This window comes from Oryza sativa, chromosome 11, assembly GCF_034140825.1.
Source record: "Oryza sativa Japonica Group chromosome 11, ASM3414082v1".
NCBI classification, from domain to species: domain Eukaryota; kingdom Viridiplantae; phylum Streptophyta; class Magnoliopsida; order Poales; family Poaceae; genus Oryza; species Oryza sativa.
This window is the reverse complement of record NC_089045.1, coordinates 19,904,929-19,927,665: the sequence shown is the minus strand read 5'-3', so window position 1 is coordinate 19,927,665 and position 22,737 is coordinate 19,904,929. Positions and strand designations below refer to the sequence as shown.

The window sequence follows — 22,737 nt, the reverse complement described above, 5'->3', positions numbered from 1 at the left end:
GTGGTTGTCTCTCGTGACGATCAGGGGACTCGGAGGGCACAGCCAACAATCAGTGCATGCAAGACATAGATTGATTTAATTAGTAGTTAAATCTGAGGCCAATCTAATAATTGGTAGATTGGAACGGCGAACCTGGTCATTGTTGTAACCACAAAGTGTAGCTCCCGAAGCGGAGATTTTTGCAGAGATACAGGAGATATCGGTGGCGATGACGGTTGAAGCTTCCAACTTGATGACACAGATCTTTGATCGCCGTTCTCTCGACTGGTTAAAACCCAAGTCGGAGAAAGAGAGATTGTTGAAGTCGTCGGCAGCGAGGAAGTAAAAACTCACGAATCGAAGACGAAGCCGACGAATCATGAAATTGATTCCATCACACTCGTTGACAGGAAACTCGGCGAACCCCTACCTGGCGCGCCAACTGTCGAAACAAATTTTCGGCAATATGAAAAGGGGGTAGCACACGAGACCTAAAAGTGGATGGATGCGGAGACAAAGGATTTAGATAGGTTCAGGTCCTCTCAATGAGAGGTAATACTCTACTCCTATTTGGGGATTTGAATCCGCCGGGTGTATATTGATCTGACGATCAGTTTGTCTCATGCCCCCTAGAGGGCCTCCTGCCCACCTTATATAGGGTGGGGGGCAGGATTACAAGATAGAAACCTTAACCAATACGGTATCGGTTTCCTAAATCTACTTTACAATATTATCAAACTAGGACTTTAGGCCGTTCCGTAATATACAAGGAAACGTAATACCCAAGTCATGATCTGTTACATATTCCATAGATATAAGTTTTCCCCTAGAGCCAGTCGGATAACCATGCCGTGTGGGTATGGGGTACCCATAATCTCCACAATCATAAAGAAAGAGGAGATGGAAACAAAACCCCTCAGGGCTTATTCGGAATACAAGATTGCATAGGAATAGGAAAAATATATGAATATGATAGGAATCCAAGTGTAAAATCGATGATCGGAAAACATAGGAATTATACATGGATAGTTGTTTGGATGGATCAAAGGAAAAACATAGGAATCTTATGATAAAAACAGGTGCACTGTAACAAAGCATCACAAACAGCGAAGTAAGCAATATTAATGAACTCAACACTTTGCTTTCATCGTGCTTTGATTAATGATTGGTTGCTTGGCTTGATTTGCCTCGGTCCCACGCGAAGGGATAGAAAAAAGAGGTCAGCATGGATAGTTTTTTTTTCCTCTGATCTTGTAGTGAAATCGCTAGTGTATGAAAATTTTCTATGCATTTCCTGTGATCCGAATGATGCATTGATGCTATAGTGGCTCAATCCATAGGAACAGAAATCCTTCATTTTCCCGTGTTTTTACTCCAATCCGAATGAGCCCTCAATCAATTTCGGAAACGGAGGAAGGAGATGGCCGAATATGGAAGTAAAAGTAGACTTCTGCTGCACGGCAGGGCCAAAAGAAAAGAAAGGCAACGGTTGTCAAACAGCTTTATCCGGGAAAGGAATAAGTTCACTTTAAGTACCTCTATTTGTGGCCCAGTCCGATTTTCGTCCCTAAACCCCAAAACCGGGTACGACCCGTCCCCCAACTTACGAAAACCGGGCACATAAGGTCCTCAGGCGGTTTGGATAGCGGTTTTGGCTAACGTGGCGACTACGTGGCTGGTTTGACTTAGTCTCTGTCCCACGTTGCATTGACGAGACGCTTACGTGGCAATTATATCTGAAAAAATAATAAAACCCATAGGACCCACATGTCAGTTTCACACAAAATAATAAAAATTGTGGGACCCACATGGGCCCACATGTCAGTCTAACTCACCCCACTTCTTCCTCCTCCTCTCTCCCCATCTCCCCTCTCTTCATCTCTGATGTCTCTCTTGCGCTGTGGGGTTGGGTGTTACCAGAAGCGGCCGGTGACGACGACGGCGGCGGAGATGGAGAAGAGCGGCCGCCGGCCATCTCTCTCTTGCGCGCGCTCGCCGGTATGCCAGGGAGCTCGAGGAGGGAGGAAGAATGCCGGGAGGGAGAGGGGAGGAGGGAGGAAGGATGTCGGGAGGGAGAAAGGACACAAGGTCGTCGGCTGCCGGTTGCTCGTCGCCGTGCACGCGCGCTCGCGCCTGGCGGACGTGCGGCGCCGGCGCGGCGTAGTGCACCTCAAGGCCGAGCGACGCGAGCTGCAACGACAGATGCAGGAGCTGGTTGAGGTGGCCCTGCGCCGGGAATGGCACCGCCACAACGGCGACCGACTCGAGTTGGGCGGCGGCGCGACCATGTCCGGAGCGTCGATCCGAGTGATGCAGCTGGAGAACCGCTTCCCGTTCGGATCCTGCATCAACAAGACGGCCAGCCAAAACCCCAATATCGTCGATTTCTTCTGCGACAACTTCGACTGGCCGTCTGTTGGAAGTAACCATGCTGTATAAGTTCAGTTTTACGTTGAGTTTATCGGAGTCGGTAGATTATTAATTAGGAGTTTTTCCATGTCACACGTATGAGGCGTCGCATACATGCGTGCATATTTATCAGTACGTGTGTGGCCAGAGTTGTGCTTGATTAGTTAACGGCACGGCTAGTAGAGATAAGGTCACGACAAGACTGCACGCGGCCACTGTGTCTTCTGGGCCGTCGACGGCGATGTGCAGCAGCGGTCAGTGAGTCAAGGAGCTCGGCTGCGACGACCTCGCCGCCGCGGTGCAGGGTCGCCTCCACGGCCTTCTGTCCGGCCTCCAATCGAGCTGGTGGGTGGGATCGGGGTTCTGGGGCACATGGACAGCCCGGTTGGCGAGCGGGTCATCCGCGCCGCGCTGGACAAGCTCGCCGCGGCGGGCGGCGCGCCCGTTTGGATCACCGAGCTAGACGTGAGCTAGCCCAATGTGGGGCTCCGCGCCAACGACCTGGCAGTGGTGCTCTGGTGACGCTCCTCCCTCCCCACCCCCGCTCACCGACTTCCACCGGTTCCGCCTCCTCCTCTCCCGCCGGCCGCCGCGCGCCGCAGCCTCCCTATCGTGCCTGGAGAGAGGAGAGTGGATAGAGATGGGAGAGAGGAAGAACACGAGGGGAGAGAATGACATGTGGGGTTCACGTGGGACCCGTCATTTTTAATTATTTTTTTTTGTAACTGATATGTGGGGTCACAATTTTTTTAATTATTTTTCAAGTCAAATTGCCACGTAAGCGCCATGTCATTGCCACGTCAGATGAAGACCGAGTCAAATTAGCCACGTACGCGCCACGTCGGCTAAAACCGGACACAATACTGCTAAGGGAACTCATTTAAACGGTTTCGTAAGTTGGGGGACCCGTCCTACCCCGTTTTGTGATCAAGGGACGAAAATCGGACTGGGCGACAAATAGAGGGACCCAGAGTGAACTTATTCCTCCGGGAAAAGAGAAGAAAGGACGAGCTGGCTGGGCCGGATGGAGGAGGAACGAGAACTGAACTTGCGGGAAGGATCGTGGAGGGACGGGCTGAGCAGAAGAAGTGGGAGCGGCCGAGGAAGGAAGAGGAGAGATAGGATGGATTCGGCCCAGAGGCTTTGGGAGCATTTAGGGCCTGTTCACTTTGATGCCATTTTCAATCATATCATTTTTTTAATAAAGTTGCTAAAAAATGGCTACGTTTAGTTTGTTGCCAAATTTAGACAATACATAAGAAATCCTGCCTGCCAAAATTTTGGTATTGCCAAAACTTGGTACGATTTATTTTGGCTACAATCTAAACAGGTCCTTATACACTTTTCAAATTTAAATAAATTACTGCAATGATGTTTCATTTATTACAAATACTGTAAATGCTCGAATAATTCCAGGACAAATCTTGAAAATACTTGGACACTCAATTTCAAAGTATTGATTTTTTATATAGCTCAATTTGATGATTAAGTTTATTTAAATATTTTTTTTGTATTATTCAAATTAGTAATTAAGTTTTAAAAATCCCAGAAAAATTTCAGAGAGTTTAATTATTATGGAGAATTTAATAAAAAATTAAATCCAGCCATGTTTATTTATGAAAATTTTATTTCCCACCTTTACTTCACTTGTAAATCAATGAACATTTAATATAGATTCTAGAAATAATTTATAAATCCCTGAAAAGAAAAACAGGGTGTGACATATGTTTTCGCTTTTCGGATTTTTGTTTAGTACTTGAGCCTCGCTTCGGTGGCTAGTCCTCTTTGTAGGTTTATTGTCGAAAGTTGTGAGTTTGGCCATCTGCCAGAGATTGTCGCTGAACCAACTGCAAAATTGTGGCAAGCAAAGGTTTGCCCAAGGCAAGATTCGCAAATTTCCACGGGTGATGGCAAATGACCATAAATGGTCGAAGCTATCCCGCACCTAGCGTGGCGAAATGGATGAAGAAGCATCCTGGTCGAAACGTAGAGGAGGCGATGTCCTCTTTCTGGCGAAGCTTTGAGATGTCCGATCACCAAGCTGCTATAGCTGGTCGTAGGTATAGCATAGTTTGTGTGACGTCTCCGACTCCTCTAAATATGTTCTTCGACTGGGTGTATTTAGTTCACGTTAAAATTAAAAATTTGGTTGAAATTAGAGCGATGTGACGGAAAAGTTGGAAATTTGTGTGTGTAGGAAAGTTTTGATGTGATGGAAAAGTTGGAAGTTTGAAGAAAAAGTTTGGAACTAAACGAGAGCTTAGATAGTGATTTTGAGCATGTTTTGGGCGAGCCCGAGTTTAGCTTTAGCTCTCCCAGTTATCTGGAAGTTGGGGGCTGTTTGATTGGTGACCTGAGTGATATGCCTGAGAAAAAAAGCGGTGGGTGGAAGAAAATCAAAGAATGAAGTTGCCTGATGAGGCGTGCCAGTGCTTTTCTTGTTTGGTTGGAGTTCTACGCCTGAGGAAAACAGATTAAGCAAAACCGAGCTTAATTAGCACTGACATTTTGTTATAATATAGCTAATCCACTTAATTAGCAGTTATGCATGCATCCTTTGCAGGTACTGTCGCATCGACAAGTCAAACATGGCTTCCAAGCCATTCAAAGCTCTGACTACCTGCGGACAGGACACGTGCTACTCGCTAATCACATTCTTAGCTCACGCCTGGAGGTCAGGCCTCCTTTTTCGGTCGCCTGAGCCAGGCTAACCACGGTGCCAGACGGCTCAGGTCAGGCAGTAGACAAATGTCTCAGGGCATCAACCAAACACATCCCAGTTTTTCTCTGGTATATCTCAGGCCAGGCTGATCCTTCTCAGGGTAGCATCCAAACAGACCCGATTCTGCTACTTCGCTTGACGATGCAGGTTCCGAACACGCTTGTTCTCCTGCTGGAGATGTAATCTACTTTGTGAGCGATGAACTATTGGGCTTATTTCTTTGTACTTGTGTTTTCTGTTGCCCCGCTTATTTCTTTTGCTTTTTCGACTTTTGGCTTCTTCGGCCGTGCCATTGGGCTTTTCGGTTTGTGCGATGGGCCCGTGTATTTCGAAAACCCTCCTATGTTCGACCGTACTTGTTGTGGCAAGCACACTGTGCTAAGTGTCTGTCCGAGGTCAAGTATAGCGATAGTTAGTAAGAGATGGGTCGCCACAATTTCCGCGTTAGACTAAGCAATGCTTCAGTTGATTCGTTGCGCCCCGCTTAATTTTTCGCTGATCAGACGTTTGTCTTAGGGGTTTTCGCAATGTATCACACTGGTCACACACAAAGTTTTATACTGGTTCGAGCCTCCATTATAGATAATTGCCCTACTCTAGTTTGTTTTTTTTCCTCTTTTTTTTCGTCGGGTGACAGAGGCTTACATCATAAATATACATATAGCGATTGGGTGCCACCCTTTCTTACACATAGTATCGCTTGAGCGAAGCAGTGTTCCGCGTGTGGTCAAGCTCTTCACCCCCATTGTTGCCAGTCGAAACCATCCTCTTGGTGACCAATGCACAATGAGGTAGGGGCCTTCCCACTTCAACTCCAACTTCCCCACTGCCACTGAGTTCACCTTCTTCTTGAGAACTAAATTTCCTGGCATTATCTCCTTGGGCGAACCTTCTTGTTGAAGGATGCCAAAGGGCTTCTTCAAGCCTTTGATTCCCACTCCTTCAAGCAGTTGAAGTGGTGTCTCACAACCTTCTTCGCTCCCAGTGAATACCACCATTCGCGTATTAGCCCCTAGATCACTTGGCGTCATGGCTTCATCGCTGTAAAAGAGCATGAACGGGCTAAACTTGGTGGGCCTGGTTGCTATGGTGCGAAGGGCCCACTGTAAGCATTTCTTCGGACCACTTCCCCTTGGGGGCTCCTTCTAGCCTTTCCTTGAACGCCTCAAGGATTTTTCCATTCGTCCTTTCGGCCACCCCGTTCGACCACTGGTGCGCCACTCATGCAAAGTTGATTTCCAAGTTGAGCCCGTGAGCGCATGAAATATTAGAACTTCTTTGACGAAAATAGGTAGTGGGTTGTTTTTTGCACGTGTACAAATCCAAATACGTACTCCCTCCGTCCCAAATTATAGGGCGCCCCCTTTTAAGAAAAATCAAACTCGGTAGCTTTTGACTAATAATCATACTGACTATATCTATATTAAGTATTATACATGTTATATCACTAGATTTATATTTTTAAGTATTTTCATATGATGCTAATTTCAAATTTGTTGGGATTATAGAATGAAATAAAATACTGGTCAAAGTATGCTATTAAATACCGTGTAAAAAAATATAGGCCCTACAACTACTACAATGACACCTAACTGGATCATGGCCAAAAAAGGATGCTCGATCGGTCTCCTTGAACATAAGTTTCCAAGCTCTTCGGCTCGCGGGTCAAGCCAGCGGCATCAGGGTTGGAAATTTCGGACCAAAATTTCTGAAATTTCGATCATTTCGGTCCCTCCGATTCGATATTAATTCGGCTGAAATTTTTGAATTTTTCAACTTTTTGATGAATTTGGGTAATATTTATTTAAATTCAACTAAATTTTGTTCAAAATTTCGGACCAAAATTTCTGAAATTTTCGGGATTTTGGTGACCCCCCGATGAAAAGCCCTAAACCGATATAGTGAACCCTGAGCGGCATTGCATCTCATCTACTGGAGTCACCCACTCGTGCTGGTCATCGCTACGGCGATTCTCCCTTGAATCCGGCGTTAGCTGTTAAATATGTGATCTGAATTATGGGTCCACAATATATTATGATTAGTTTTCTAGTAGAAGTACATATCTTTCCTATTAGGTGTCTTCCTATTATCTACTATATATAGTTTTGTAAGCCGTACGAGAAGGGGGTGACGTTCACATTGTTATTCCCCTAGGTTTATAATCATCTCCTCAATAGTGATCATTACCGGTCTGCGCCCGTGGTTTTTTTCTGTAAGGGTTTTTCACGTAAAAATTCATGTCTCTATTGTGTATTTATTTTCATAACAATTACTCCCTCCGTCCCAGTTTAGTGGTCGTTCTACACTTTAGATGTTGTCCCAAAAAGTTTGTCGCGCCCAAGTCCCAAGAGCGAAAGTGCTCGTAAAAAAAAAGTGGGCCAGTAGTGTGTGGGATTTTTCTCCTCCACACGAATTTTTTTCGTGCAAGCGCTACCTTATCTCAATCGCATTTTCTCTTTCTTCCCCATCGCGTCCTCCTCCCTCCACATGAATTTTTTTCCTGAAGCGCTACCTTATCTCAATCGCACTTTCTCTTCTTCTGCATCGCATCCTCTTCATCTCTACGCCGCACCTGATCCGCTTCTCCCTCCCCTCACCAAGCCGCACCCCATCGCGCTCTCTTCCTCTCCACTCGGCTTCTCCCTCCGATCAGCACGCACACCACATCAAGCGTGCGCATGTCCAACGGTGGTGGAAACCCTAGGGGCGGCGGCGGCGGAGGCCCTAGGGGCTTCGGCGGCGGAGGCCCTAGGGGCTTCGGCGGCGGAGGCCCTAGGGGCTTCGGCGGCGGAGGCCCTAGGGGCTTCGGTGGAGGAGGCCCTAGGGGCTTTGGCGGCAGCAAGCCTAGGAGGGGCAATGGAGAGCTGGGTTGTGGCCGCGGCGATGACAGCGATCTATGGTTGGGTTATGGTGGCGGCGGCAGCGATGATGGTGGCGGAGGGTTGGGTTCTGGGGTTTCTGGCGGTGGGGGAGGCTTAGGCAAGAGATTCTGGCGGTGACGACGGAGACAGGACGCGGAGTGCCTCCCAGATGTGCAGTAAGAAACGGCGTCGAGGCATGTGGTACTCGCGAAGATACAGACACTTATTGGAAGAAGGCAAGAATTTTGTTTTGGATACACAAGATGGGTCCGATGATGACCAGTTCGAGTTCATCCCTGATTCCGATGATGAAGCCGAGGACCATCAGTTCTCCTTGGACCAGGAGTTTGTGCCCGAGACTGAATTCCAGGATTGTGGGGAAGTGGAGGAGAAGGGTGGTAGGATTGAAGAGTGCAGTAAAGTGGAGGAGAAGGGTGGTGGGATTCAAGATTGTGGGGTAACGGAGGAGAATGTCGGTGTGATTCAGGATTGTAAGGAAGTGGAGGACAAGGGTGGTGAGATCTGTGATGGCAGCAGCATGGGGTACTCACATGATGGAGGGACACGAACTGCTGCCCTGAGGGGCGGATGGCGTATTCGAGGCAAGTGGTTTGAACGTAAATCCGGCTACTTATTGGAAGAAGGCAAAAATATGATCTTCGATAGCCAGGATGGGCCTGATTTGGATGAGTACGAGTTCTGGCCTGATTTGGATGATGAAGGCGGCGACTTGTACTTGATTGGTTCGATGGTTCAATGAAGGTGTCCACTTCGTCGAATGCTTTTTACCCACAGGGAGGTGACTTGTGGCAGGGGACAATGGCCAACCAAGGTGGTGGACCGAGCAAGCACATCATGGTGGAGTCCTCCAATATCAACGGGCAGAGCAAGGTTAGTGCTTTTAATCATTAAATTTAGACATGAAAATTGGGTTGTATTGTTTGAAAAAAATGCTAGTTTTTGAACATATTATGTCCAGTTTTCCATTTGATCACCATAGGACAGTGCACTGTATACCGTATTTAATATTGTAAGGATCATTATGTATTGATTAAAAGGGAGTGTAAGCTCTCGACAACCTTTTTGTTGTATTTCTTTCAGTTAGCAATCATTTCTTTCTATATAATTGGTAACCACTAAATTACTTATTGCTATAAAGCTACAAAATCATGAAGCTACATGTTGTAAGCAGCCATGGCAGTGCCACCACATCTATTAAAATTTTAGATTTTAGTGCCTCTCATGGCTCGAGGGCATCCCACAAATATATCAAGATTTAAGATCAAGAGGCTTAGAGCTATTGCATCCCATGGATGTGAGTTTTTCTTTGTATTTTTCTTCTCTCTAACTAGGTACAGATTTGTTGTAGTATCCAAAGAGCACATCAATGAACTCACGAACATGCCCAAAATCAGCTATCTAGGTACAGAAAAAATAAATGAAATTATATATTTATGAATCATTTTTTAGGGATTTTTTGTGGTACTATACAAGTGCCTGTAAATGTTCACCCATCTGTCAAAGTGGCAATGCATTTTTCTATGCCTATGTATTGTCCTATTATTCCTATTTTCTCTTTGCTTTTTGTCTTTAGAAAAAGGTCTATGAAGGAATATCAAAGAAATGTCTATTTGTCTTCTTTTTTTAAAAAAAACTTTACTAATTGTGCTCCGAATGTTGTTTCTACTATGATCTATATATTTGCTAACTGCTTCAGTTTCTAAGGTTTCAATAGCACATATTGTGGAACAATGAATCTTCTGAATTACTTTGCTTGGCTATGTACACTTGGGATAAACACTCATGTAGCTTATGTTTGTTAGGATACATGCTGCTTTGCTTGGTTCTGCAAATGCAAAAGTGTTTAACAACAAACAACAAAGTGTTTTATTTATTATGTTCTTACAATAGATTTCCATACATAATCATATCTCTTTTTATTCTTTCATGAGCCTTAATTAGAAATGACATTCACAGACCCACCATTCAAATATGCAAGCACTGGACGTAGAGTGTACTGCTCACTACTATTTAATTGATATAACTTTCAGTTTTGATTTGTTTTCATATATGTTCAGGACGTGTCTAACCCATTGATGCCCAACAAGGAGGAGATACATGGCGAGGAGAAGATGCCCAACAACAAAGAAAATGGTGATGATCAGTTTGGTGCGTGGACCAAATTGGTTATTCACAGGAGGAAGAATACGAGCCCATTGATGACACCAAGTTGGAAATGCTTTGTTTACTGATCCCAGGTTACATCCAGTGTTTCCAACCAAAAAAAAGTAGTGTTCTGATTATGTCACATGAATAGTGTGCCATCTACCTCCAACTTGTTATTAGTCTAAAGTATGAACTTCATCCTATGATGCTATATGTCATGTGGTTCCGTTTTGGTGGCATCTTTTGGAAATATGGTTATGAAAACATCTCACTGAAATGCTATGTCTCTATTCGATTGCAGTACTCATTCTTTTTTATGTGATTGTGCATATGAACAATCAACTTGTTAATATAACCTGGGATAAAACATTAATACAAGAAAATAACTTATATATTTAGTTTCCACAATTACATAGACGCACAACTTATATATCTAGTTTCCACAATTACATAGATGCATATGTACATAGATGACACAAGTGCACAATTAGTCAACTAGAAGCTGTACGGCTCTCTCATACAGCTGATGATCACAACAAAGCACTTTAGGAAGAATGCCAAGTGCCTCTAGCCTCTCTTTGTTCATGTGAGGGATCTTGTACTTATTCCCTCCACTAGCTTTCATTACCTCAATGTAGCAGCTTTGTAGTGTCACGAACACTCTATTAAGAGTGTTTGGATTGTAGTCATTATATTCCTTGTGAATATTCTCTATTAGTTCCTCCATATTGCTAGAGACCCTAGTAGATGTTAAGGACTGAAGTGAGGCAAAGAAGCCAAGGTCTAGGCAATTCATATCGGGGGAATTTGGAGGTTGATTCACGAGGCGAATATCAAGACCCATTTGACCTACTGCAACATCAAATTATTCGTCATCGATTGGGACATGTGTTCTAGCATTATCCTGCTGAATAAATATTGTTCTTCTTGCATCTTCTTGGGGCCAACATGCTCTAATAGCTGGGAGAACTTTAGAGATCATGAATGATCTCATAGTGTCTCTATCAACCTTAATAGTCTTTGTTACAAGTGTCCCCCTTTCTCTATTACGGCTGCTCCTTTGGGTGGGTTCCTATTAGTACATCAAATAAGTTAGGTTCAAACATGAAAAACAAAAATAAATATAAGCAAACAACACTTGTAAGAAGGTTGTGTTACCTTTCTAACAAAAGGCCAAATGCCTATCTTTCCATCAAAAGTGCAGTTACCTTCATCATCAAACCTAGGCCTCGCAACCGCCGACAAAAACATTACCTGCTCAATTGCATTCTTGTTTTGGACAGTCTTATACGGCTCTGGCTCAAGAGGATGTAGGTAGTAAGTCTTGTCCTTTTTGGTGGCGTTGAACCATTTTTCATCTATGTGGATAATGTTTTCCATTTCAATAAACTTGGGGTTGTTTGGCAACGTACGATGGTCTAACATACCAACACACCACCGCAGCCTTTCTTTTTTATTGGCTTCCTTCAAATAAGGCTTCAATGAGTTAGAGTGACGTTGTAGATGCCCTTCTTTGAACAACCTATGCAATGTGCTTTTTGGCACACCTAGCGCATCAGCAAGTGACCTTATAGTGCTTCTTTGCCGCAATGGAATTGCTGCTACAACTGACAAATCTATTTCAACCTTCTTGCGCCCACAATTATAACGCTTCCTTGAGTCAACATTAATTTGTACTCCATGTGCAATGCAAAGTTGTGCTCTCTTCCAAATACGTTGGACTGTACGGATGCTCACATTGAACACTTCAGCAACAACACGTGTGCTGCCCTTTTCTAGGTATCCATCCAGACTTTTTGTAAGCAACAATTCATAAATGGCTCGTCTTTGTGGATTTGTCAATTCTCTGGCATTGATTGGCTCATTTGCATTTGCATCATTTTCTTCTTCATCTGAGTCGGGCAACTCCTCTTCTTCGAGCACAACATTGATAGCATCAGCGTACACACCATAATCCTGAATGTCATCCTCCAAGGCTTCTAGCTCGTGTTGCAAAGCATCGTCGTCGTCTAAAAAATTATTTACTAGGTAAGTTAATATGTTCTAATTAGATTTTGCAGATTTATTGAATCCTAAAACCAAGGATAGAAAATGTTCCTAACTGTTCATAAAGTCATGAACTTTACCTAGTTCAATTTCTTGTTCCTTGTTTCCATTTGCATTAACATCCATGTCATATTGCATGCCTTGTTGATCATTATCTACAAAAAAAATCACTTGCTGGTCAGTGCCCTTTATCTAGACACAAAGAACATTGAATAAGTTTAGGATTTGCAAAGTCATGAGACATGACTGTAGGTCACAATAGTACTATCTCTTCCATGTTAAGAACCATGACTTATTCATACATATTGCTAGTATGGCAGCTATGATTTGTTGGAATGCTTATACAATAATGTATTTTTTGTCCTTGTTTAATTACATACTTGCTCTAGCTTTAGTGCTCTAAAAGTTCCTTTTTTTTCTCAGCAACTTAATTCAGTGATTACTTATTTGCAACAAGTGCAAAAATATGGTGTCTGGAATGCTTATGCAATAATGTATTTTGTGTCCTTATTTTGCTCTAGTTTTAGTGGTTTAAAAGTTCTTATTTTTCCTCAGATATTTAATGCAGTGATTGCTTATTTCCAGCAACAAGTGCAAAAATATGGTGTCTGGGGTTGGGAGCTAGAGTTATGCATATGCTTTCACAAATCCTATTTCACAAGCAAGTGACCATCTGACCATCAATAAATATTTGGCATGCAAACATGTGCCTTTTTTTTGGTGAATATGAAATCCTACACATTTGGCATCATTTGAGAGAATGCAACTATAACTGGTAATTTTTGTACAGCAGCAGTCCTTTGTTCTGTTCACATATTGCATGGGTGCGTGCTGATGAGGGAGTATCATTTGAACTATATTTACTAATGCATTCAAGCATTGACTGAGAAAGATTTCATTTATGCATTGAGAAAGATTACATGATGTAAAATACCTGGATGCACTTGTTCTTGTTCTCCTACAACTTCCATGTTAAGATCAAAAGCTCTCAAGTTGAGATCAAAAGGATGTACAACCCCTCCACCTTATGCTTCGATAGCATGCCTTCCTTCTCCTTCTTCCAGATTGACTTATGCTTCATTGAGGTCAGGTAAAGCCCCTCCATCTCCCTCTTCATCTGCTAGTATATTTAGATCTATAGCCATTGTGATTTGTGGGCATGGAGTTGCTTTGCAGACTGGTTGTCTAGTTCCTTGAGGACTTGAAGGGAATGAAGGGGCACCCTTTGGCGGCAAAGTCACATATGCATGTATTTTGAATTCAGGGGCTTGTTTAGATAACTATGCCACCATGTAATAGGAGTGTTTTGGCGCCAGTGAACTCAAATTATGTGTATGCTTTGCTGCCGTATTGCTGGGACAAGTCTTTCATTAATTAATTGTAGAATGAAATATTCCTTGTGTGTCAGGAGTGGTAGTGCACTCTTTGGATTGAAATGATTAACTGCATGTAATAATTTATGGGTAATATGATTATTTTTACCTAAACATAAATTGCTTCTATTATCCTAAGACATCCACTATACTGGGACGGAGGGAGTACTATAACAAGAGCATTGGATTCGATTAGTCGTCGCTTCGTTGTTGGATTCGTGGCCATCCATCAGATCGATGTACTGTCCTGGTCACCGGCGTGATTCCACGATTGAAGAAATCGATCTCATCTGATCGGCGGCAGCAGGCGCGTGTCGTCTCGTCGTCTCGCCGATTTAAAGCGGAGTCATCTGTCGACTCCGAGCAGCCGGCGTCCACCTACCAATCTACCGGCGTCACGCACACGTCGGGACTCAGGAGATCAATATACCAGCGCTCACCCACGTCGGGAGAAAAGAAAAGCAGGAGGTCATCTAATCGTGCACGGTTCCCGATGAAAATCAAGTCAGGAAGGAAGCCACCGCTCCTGCCCTGTTCTTGTAAATTAAATTTCACGTTGGATTTTTCCTACGTGCACATATCCATCGTACCATGGAATCAATCCTTGCATTGTTTCGGTTCTGTCCATATTCCGTTTTGTTGTGTTCACAAAGCCAAATTTTCCCAGGAGGTTTTATTCGGATATCAAAGATACTTCGTTTTATACATGCAGAGTGTTTCGTGTTTCTGCTAAGCTTTGACAAATTATACCAGCAGATTCAGGATTTTATTCCTAATATGAGTTTGAAGTTTGATGTACCGCTCCTGAATTGAAATGCTATATTCTCGTTATGGCAAGTGAAGATACAAGTTGGCGTAGCCGTCGAGGACGAGAAGCAAGTATTACTGTGCACCGGAGAGAAAAAAAAAAGAGGCAACACTTTCAAGTCGTCGAGAGGGAGCCTCGCTCTTGTTTAGATCACAAGATGATTTTATTGCCATGGCGAGTTTGAAGTTTGTGCATCAGTTTCGCGTCTCTGCTGGGTTCCACAATATCATTCCAACAGATTCAGGATTTGTTCCCAATGGCGAGTTTAAAGTATGGTCTACCTCTTCTGGATCGAGGGTGTTACATTATAGTCATGGAGACTATTTAGCGCTCAATGATTTTACCTACACAAGATATCTTTGGAGATTGAAGATAGGGAAATTCGTATCAAGGTGGAGATTGTTAAATATGTGATCCGAATTTTGGGCCTACAATATATTCTGATTAGTCTCCTAGTAGGAATCCATGACTTTACTATTAGGTGTCTTTCTATTATCTCCTATATATACTCTTGTAAGCCGTACGGGAAGGGGTGACGTTCCTATTGTTATTCCTCTACGTTTGTAATCATCTCCTCAATAGTGATCATTGCCGGTCGGCGTCCGGAGTTTTTTCCCGTAAGGGTTTTCCACGTAAAAATTCATGCCTCCGTTATGCATATAGCTATTTTCGTAACATTAGCTAGCTTCTCGCAGCTGCTTGCCGCACGGCCCCACCCTGCTCGCGTCCTTGACGACGAACACGTACATACGGTCGCGTCGAGCACCGGTTGATGATGAAGAAATTAGTTAGCAGAAAATTTAAAACACAGCTTTATTTATCACGATTTTGAGATTACAGTACAATGCAACGTGTTGCATCTACATCCATCTTTTTGAGCCAACTAGCAAGGTGGCCCGCGCGCATGCGCGGGCACTTGTATTATTGATTGGTAATATTATTGTTTGTTCAAAATTTTGTCTCATAGATTAAAGGCAAACTAAAGTTCGTATAATGTTATTTTATAATAATTAAAGGGTTCTATTTTTCTTAAGGTATCTTAAAAAAAACTTACGACTTTTGAATCATGTTTTTTTCTCTCGAGTAAATAAGAAAGGAGAAACTATTGCTAGTTAATTATCATACAGTCCATCTATATACATACCGTGTAGTATGGCCACAGATTAAAAATGCGAGAGTAAGATACTGAAAATTGTGATTAAATCGTGTCATAAAGGCGCATGATATAATAAGAAAATGAGGGAAGCGTATGCATGGAGAAAAAATGGGAGGGGAAGCGTACGTACCCACGTACGCAGGTGCGTACCTGTGCCTCGGGAGGAGAGGCGGGACCACGTAGTATTTAGTTTGTTCTAAGATCATTTTAATCTAACGGATTATAATATTGGACGTGCCGATTTAAGTGAAAATCAAGTAATAGATACTTCGTTTTTTCTTAGAACTTCTAATATTTGATCTAATTCATTAGAGCACCACATGGCAGCTTGAGAGCATTTTAAGGAATTTTAAAGGACTTCACACATGTAATTAGAATATTAACCGCGTAATATGTAAGTATAGGACATATGGTAATATTTGTTCCAGCTTCGTCCATGTTATATACATGTAGAGAGAAATTAATTATTTGGCTAGCAAGCCATTAAATGTCTAATTAATAGCAATTAATTTTGACACATATTTACAGTTGTTTATAGTAGCTCTTACATATTCATCTTATGACTTTCATTATCCATTGATCTCCAATTTATTGATCACCATGACTCGCATACAAAAAAAATGTACAACTTAGGGTTTAGGACAGGTGAAATTGATGAATTATCTGATTTATGTGATAGCTATTTGAGGGTATAAACGAATGAATTGACTTCTAAAATTAAAATGTTGTTTAAAAACAACATCATTTAGAAAGTTGGAAAGCATGGAAACGAAAATCCAAACTATGGAATCAGGAAAAAAGAGGGCCTTAAACTCCCTTATAACACCCTTGTCTTAGTAAGAGTTCTATTGATATTCATTAATATTGTGCTCGCATTTATAACATAATTATTTCTTTCACTTGTACAAACAAATAGTATAAAATCCAAATACGAGATAACACAATACATTATAATTATTATGTAATCAAATCTCAGTTTCAGCTGAAACAGAGCTAAGTGTTGGGAAAAACAGAACCCACGGTGCCTAAATCTTCCCTCGCAGCATCACACCTTTAATTTTCCTTTTATGTTATTAACAAAATGAATGATATCCATATATGATTTGATATGTGGCAAAGCTATAGCGCTGCAGCGGTCGTGATCACCTTAGATGACTCAAACACAACGCTTTGTCATGCGTGCAAAAGGCTAAGGTGCAGACGTGTAGTGTACAGCGGGCCAAAAAGAGAACTTCGGATGTTTTATTTATTAGCAACCAATAGATCTGATGATTTAAATAATGGGTCCACCGGTCCTAGTGTAAGTGTAAATTAGTTAATATAGATTTTAAATTGTTAATTTAATAGGTACACAATATAATGGTATAAACTTTATTTTGAAACAGTGCACTGCAATAAAAAATAGATCCGATGATTTAAATAATGGGTCCGTCAGTTTAGGTGTACATATAAATTAGTTAATAGATCTTAAATTGTTTATTTGATAGGTACACAATATAATTGTGTAAACTTCATTTTAAAATAGTGCATTATTTGAAAATAATAGTACAATGTAATGAGTACACCGGTTTAAATGAAAATTATCTTACATTATTAGTTTAATGGGTAACATATAATGGTGTAAATTTTATTTTCAAAAATTATAGGGCTAATTTAGTTACCTGTGAGTTGTATGATGGTAGACTCTTTGTTTGTAAAATTATTATTATTTAAATAAATATATCCACTACATAAATGAAAAAAAAAGGAAAAAAGGGAAAAAAGAAGGGAAGGAAGCGTACGTACATGGTAAGTACGTATGCCTACGTATGTGCGGGAGAAGGAGAGGTGGGACCCCATAGTATTTGGTTTGTTTTAAGATCAATTTCATCTAACAATGTATAATATTGGACTTACCAATTTAATTAAGTGAAAATCAAGGGGTTGATGTTTTGCTTTTTTCTTAGAATTTCTAGGATTTTCTATAATTTATTAGAGCGTAACGTGGTGGCTTGAGAGCGTTTGTAGGATTTTCTCTAATTTATTAGAGCGCCACTTTTAGTATATAATAGATAGATAATAGATGGCTATATATATAATGGGTGTAAACTTTATTTTAAAATATTGCATAGCTAATTTAGTTATGTATATATTTGAAAATAGTGATATGATGATATAATTTATATATGTTTGTAAACACTAATCTTATATATAACGTCAGTGCGATATTTTGTTACAAGCTTAGTAGCTAGTTGTCCGTGAATATTTATACATAATAATTACCTATCACATGGTCACAGTGACTTATATTTTGCATTAACCCTTCTCCCCTTTACAGAGTACCAAGCCAAAAATAAGACATACGTATGCATTTGTATTTCATAGAAACTATACAAGGAAAAAGAAGAAGAGGGGATACAGAAGGAAGGAGAGCGGCATGGTTGTTTTTTCTTGCGATATATACATACGTATACCATATGTATACGTACCTAGGGGGAGGAGGAGAGGTAGGTGGGACCATAGTTGTAGTGTCCGATTTGCTTTAAGATTAATCTAATCTAACGGTTTATAATATTGGACCCACCAATTTTAAGTGAAAATCAATGTACGGATGTTTTTCTTTTTTCTCAGAATTTTTAGGATTTTCTCTAATTTATTAAAGCGCCACGTGTCAACTTGAGAACGTTTTGAGGAAGTTTAATGGACTTTTAGTATATAATAGATAGATAGATAGATAATAGATAGAAGATAGATACTAGCTTGACACATGCGATCTCATTCGGAGTCGCCGGCAGCGGCGGCAAAGGTGAACCCGGAGCCTCGCAGCGCGTCCTCGACGACCCTGTCCAGCCGCGACGCCATCTCCGGCGACATGTGGTTGCTCCAGTCGCCGGCCACCCCTCTCCGGAAGAAGCTCTCCTTCTTCACCGCCAGGTCGGTCACCCCGGTCTTGTTCGCCTGCACGTTCCTGAGTCGGTCGATGCTGCATAGGTCGACGATGGCGTCCACCACCCCGGCCGCCACCTCGCCGGCGGTGAACGGGCACCGCAGGAACTCGGCGAGCCTCTCCACGTTGCGCGCCGGCTCGCGCAGCATCTCCTCGTACCGGAGGAAGAGGACCTTCTCCGGCCGCCTCCGGCTCTCCTCCCAGTACTCGCGGACGTGGTGCCACTGCGGCCCAGCGATGCTCCGCCCGTCGCAGAACAGGTCGAACACCTGCTCGATCGATGGCGCCGCCGCCGCCGCCGCCGGGTGGTGTTCGTCCGTGGTCGTTGTGACACCCTTCACCATGTTGCTCATGGTGAACAGCCACATGGAGACGAACGCGTCCTTGGGGTCCCGGCAGACGTACACGATCCGGCAACCGGAGTCGCCGTCGTCCGCCGCCGCCGACGTGATGCGCTCCGGCAGGAGGGAGTAGGGGATGTGAGTGGCGAGCAACCGCGCGCGGCGACGGGAGGGCGGCGAACACGTCCCCGGGCGAGCAACCGCGCGCGGCGACGGGAGGGCGGCGAACACGTCCACGTCTCCGCCGCCGCCCTCGCCGGAGATGGCGAAGGTGGACTCGAAGAACTTGACGCAGTCGTGCGGGCCGCGATGGCGGAGCGGGTGGGCGTCGCCGGACGGCGGGTAGGTGGTCCGGTTGATGGTTGCGAAGGCGAGCGCCTTGAGCCAGGTGGTGCCGGACTTGGGGAAGCTGGCGAGGAAGACGTCGGATGGCCTCGGCTCGAAGCGCGTGTGCACGGCCTCGAGCCCAGGGAGGACCCACTCCGGCAGCCAGTAGCCGCCGTATTGCCGGAGCGGGAACGGCGGGCTCCCCGTCTCCAGCGGCAGCGTGGGGATGAGCTCGGCCATGTCCATGGCGGCGCTGCCGCCTTCGCGGTGAACGCTGGAGGTTGGGGCCATCGGGCTAGCTAGTATCGTGTGCACTGTGCAGGGAGGGGTCTTCTGCTTGTGCCTCATCCGTCCATTTTATAGCGATTGAGTTCTGATAGCTGCTCAGTCTCAACGCCATAATGGCCTCTGCCTCTCTGGACTCTGGAGTATTGTCGCTCATTTCAAGAGCAAATGTACAACAGATTATAGGAGACCGGTTCTAATCACCCGAGTGAGCCTCCACCCGCTTTATTACATATCAACTAAATAGTTATAATTTTTTTAAAAAAATTAATATATAATATTTCACTCGACAAACATACAATTTCAAATTCGACTTCTACGAGTTATAACAAAAATAACAAATTTAACTACAAATATACGTATACTAATTTAAGTTTTTTTTTTTGTTATTTTTGTTACAATTTGTAGAAGTTGAATTTTAACTTACATGTTTGTGGAGTGATATATTACATATTAATCTTTATTTTTTTTCAAATTTTATCATAACTATTTAAATGACATGCATAAACGAGTGGACATCCACTCGGGTGATTAAAAGAGTTTCCAAAGATTATGTTGTAACAGTTTAGAGGGTAGCAATTAGTACTTCTTCCGTCTCAAATTATAGCCATACATATTAATTTTTTATTGTTAGTCTTAAATTTATACCTCCCGTTTGGAAAAATAAAAATATTTTTATAAGTGGGCCTCCTAAAGGGGCACCTACCAAAATTAAAATTTTCACGGTGACATATTAGGAGCGCCGATGTCAAAGATACAGAAAATCAGCCTCTTTATCCCCTCACAGTCCTACCACTCTCTTCTTATCCTCTCCTCTCCCTCTCCTTCTCTAGTTCTTTCTCTCTCTCTCTCTCACCAGCCGGCATGGAGCAGCGGTTGCTCGCCGAAGAGATCCAGTGGTGACGGTTGCAAAGCGAGCATGGCTCACGGCGGCTCGGTCATGGAGCCCACCGGTGGCGGCTGCAAAGCGGGAAGGAGGTGTGGCGATGACTCAACGAAGGGGCTTGGCGACTCTCCTCATCTGCTACTGCCTACTGCTGCTGACCACGCCTGTTGCTGCTGAGCCTCGGGAGGCTGTATCGGAAGACAGCGGTGTAGGGTGGCGACGCCGACCTCGACAAGGACAATGGCTGACACATCGATGGCGATGACAGCTGAGACCAAGCTTGGGGGAGGTGGATCCGTAGCCGACAAGCTTGGGAGAGGCCGATCCATCGCTGGTGAGAACGGGGGAGGCTGATCCGTCACTGTAGAGCTCAGGGGATGTCACCGATAAGCTCGGGGGAAGCCGATCCATCACCGGCAAGCTTAGGGGAGGCTGATCAGGATATTTTTCATAGTTTGTAATCCGTTATTTGTTCTATTGGATTTGATGGAATGTTCTTCTTGTTTGTAGCTATTTGTTCGATGCTGTTGTTGTTGTTTATAGTTGTCTGTTCTTGTTTGTTCTATTGGATCTGATTATGATTTGAATATGATTCTTGCATGCAATAAAAATAGATTATTTTAGGGCCCAAAATAATTTTTGCAGACGGGTGACACTAGGGTGCCGCTTGTGAAAAGCAGATTTACACATGCAGGGCTCTTAGGATGATCATTTGCGAAAATTGATTTTTGAAGCGGTTGGATGCTCCGCCTGCGAAAATAAAAAATCTAGGACTTTTACCGGCTTTAGCATACAAGCGAAGCGTTTTGCCACCTAAGAAAACTTGTTTTAGCTACCTGTAAAAACAGTTTTTCTAGTAATAATGAAATGAGTCCACCAATTTTATGAATCGATTTTCTGTTTTGTTGGAGATATTTACTATCGTTTTTCAATTTGTTTGATAAATATCACAGCCAAATGATTTTTTTGTTAAATATGAATAGGGTTCATTATTTTAATTTTGCTCAGTAATAAACATAGCAACTTTAGTATAAACGTTTTCGATTGTAGCTCGCTTTATTGTTTTTATTTCATGAATAAACCGAGATTTTAATAACATGGCATCCTTTATAGTGTTTGTAAATATTGAAAAAAAGAATTAATGGTCAAAGTAATAAAATGAATAGTACAATATTTAAAAACAAAGGAACTAATTTGTTGCTTCATATGTGTTGATAACTATCCACATCAAAACACATCCTCCATCCCAAAAGATTTTATGATTTGTTATGCTCATGGACAAGTATCGGAATAGAATCACTGAAAAATGAAGCCTTCATACAACGAAGATAGTAACTATTGGGATAATTGTATCCATGCCTCAACTTTAACCCTAACAGCTGTCTTTTTTAGGGTTTACAATTTTACCCCGCCTTTTAAAAACGAAGCAGAGTTCTGCGTCTGGTTTGGATAGCTAATTTGACGGTGTTAATTCAATGGCGAAAAGACATCTATAACTTTAGTTATTGTTTTAGTTTTTCCTCTACTTGTGTCCAGGTAGATGAGTGGTAACTTAAAATAAACAACCAGACAAAATCACATCATCAGAACATGAACGCGAGCTTTGTTAGCAGGTTTGACATCTCACCACCAGAAAGTGAGCTCAAAAACCTATTTTTGGAGATATACCGTTCCAAGTTCTTGGTTACTTGAAAAAAAAGTGAGCTCAAAATCGATAGATACCATCATATCATATCAAGATCCAAGAATTAGTTATACAGCTATTAATTTGCAGTGACACACACGTCTCTTCTTTGTGTGATGCATGCATGTCTGGTTTGTCCATCAACAGAGAACTCAAGCATCACAAATCATCACCAATCAAAAATAAAGAATCAAGCATCACCAAATCACAAATCACTAACCCCACCAGATCCTCAAATCACCAACCAAAAATCAAGAATCAAGCAGCACATATCACAAATTAATCACCAACCATATCATAACCTGATCCTTGCTCGTCAGCTTGCAGGCACGCATGCAGCTGATGCCCAACCTCCCCGGCCGCGTGGCCGCTCGGACGTCGCAGCAAACCGACAGGTAGCAGCAGTCGCCTTTGACATCGAAGCAAAGCTGCACTGACAACCGCTGCCCGCCTGGCCGCCATGCCTCGCGCCGTCGCCGGAATCACCCCCCGCTCTGCCTGGGTTTTTGGTGTTGAAGATTGGGCCAGGGAACATTGGGAACCTATCTATTTATTACTCAGAGGTAGGACGGTAAATTAATATTTTATAATATATGATTGAAGGGGTGATAGGATTTATCCCTTTACCAAAAATCAAAATTAACCGATACAATCTTGCTCCATAACAAGAACGCGTCAAAACTACAACTAGAGTGGCGATTTACAAAAGCGCCGGATGTACATATTTATGCCCTCTGGTTTGTACGAGTTTTAATGAATTCCCTAATA

General features: G+C 42.9%; 1 protein-coding gene across 1 annotated transcript; it reads right to left on the bottom strand.

Moving 5' to 3' along the window:
* Positions 1 to 17,853: 17,853 nt before the first annotated feature.
* On the bottom strand, positions 17,854 to 22,496 carry LOC9271579 (cytosolic sulfotransferase 10). The gene has a single exon (XM_015760364.3). It carries the CDS (start codon positions 19,460 to 19,462, stop codon positions 18,275 to 18,277), a length of 1,188 nt encoding a protein of 395 aa, XP_015615850.1. The 5' UTR covers positions 19,463 to 22,496; the 3' UTR covers positions 17,854 to 18,274.
* Between the last annotated feature and the right edge of the window lie 241 nt (positions 22,497 to 22,737).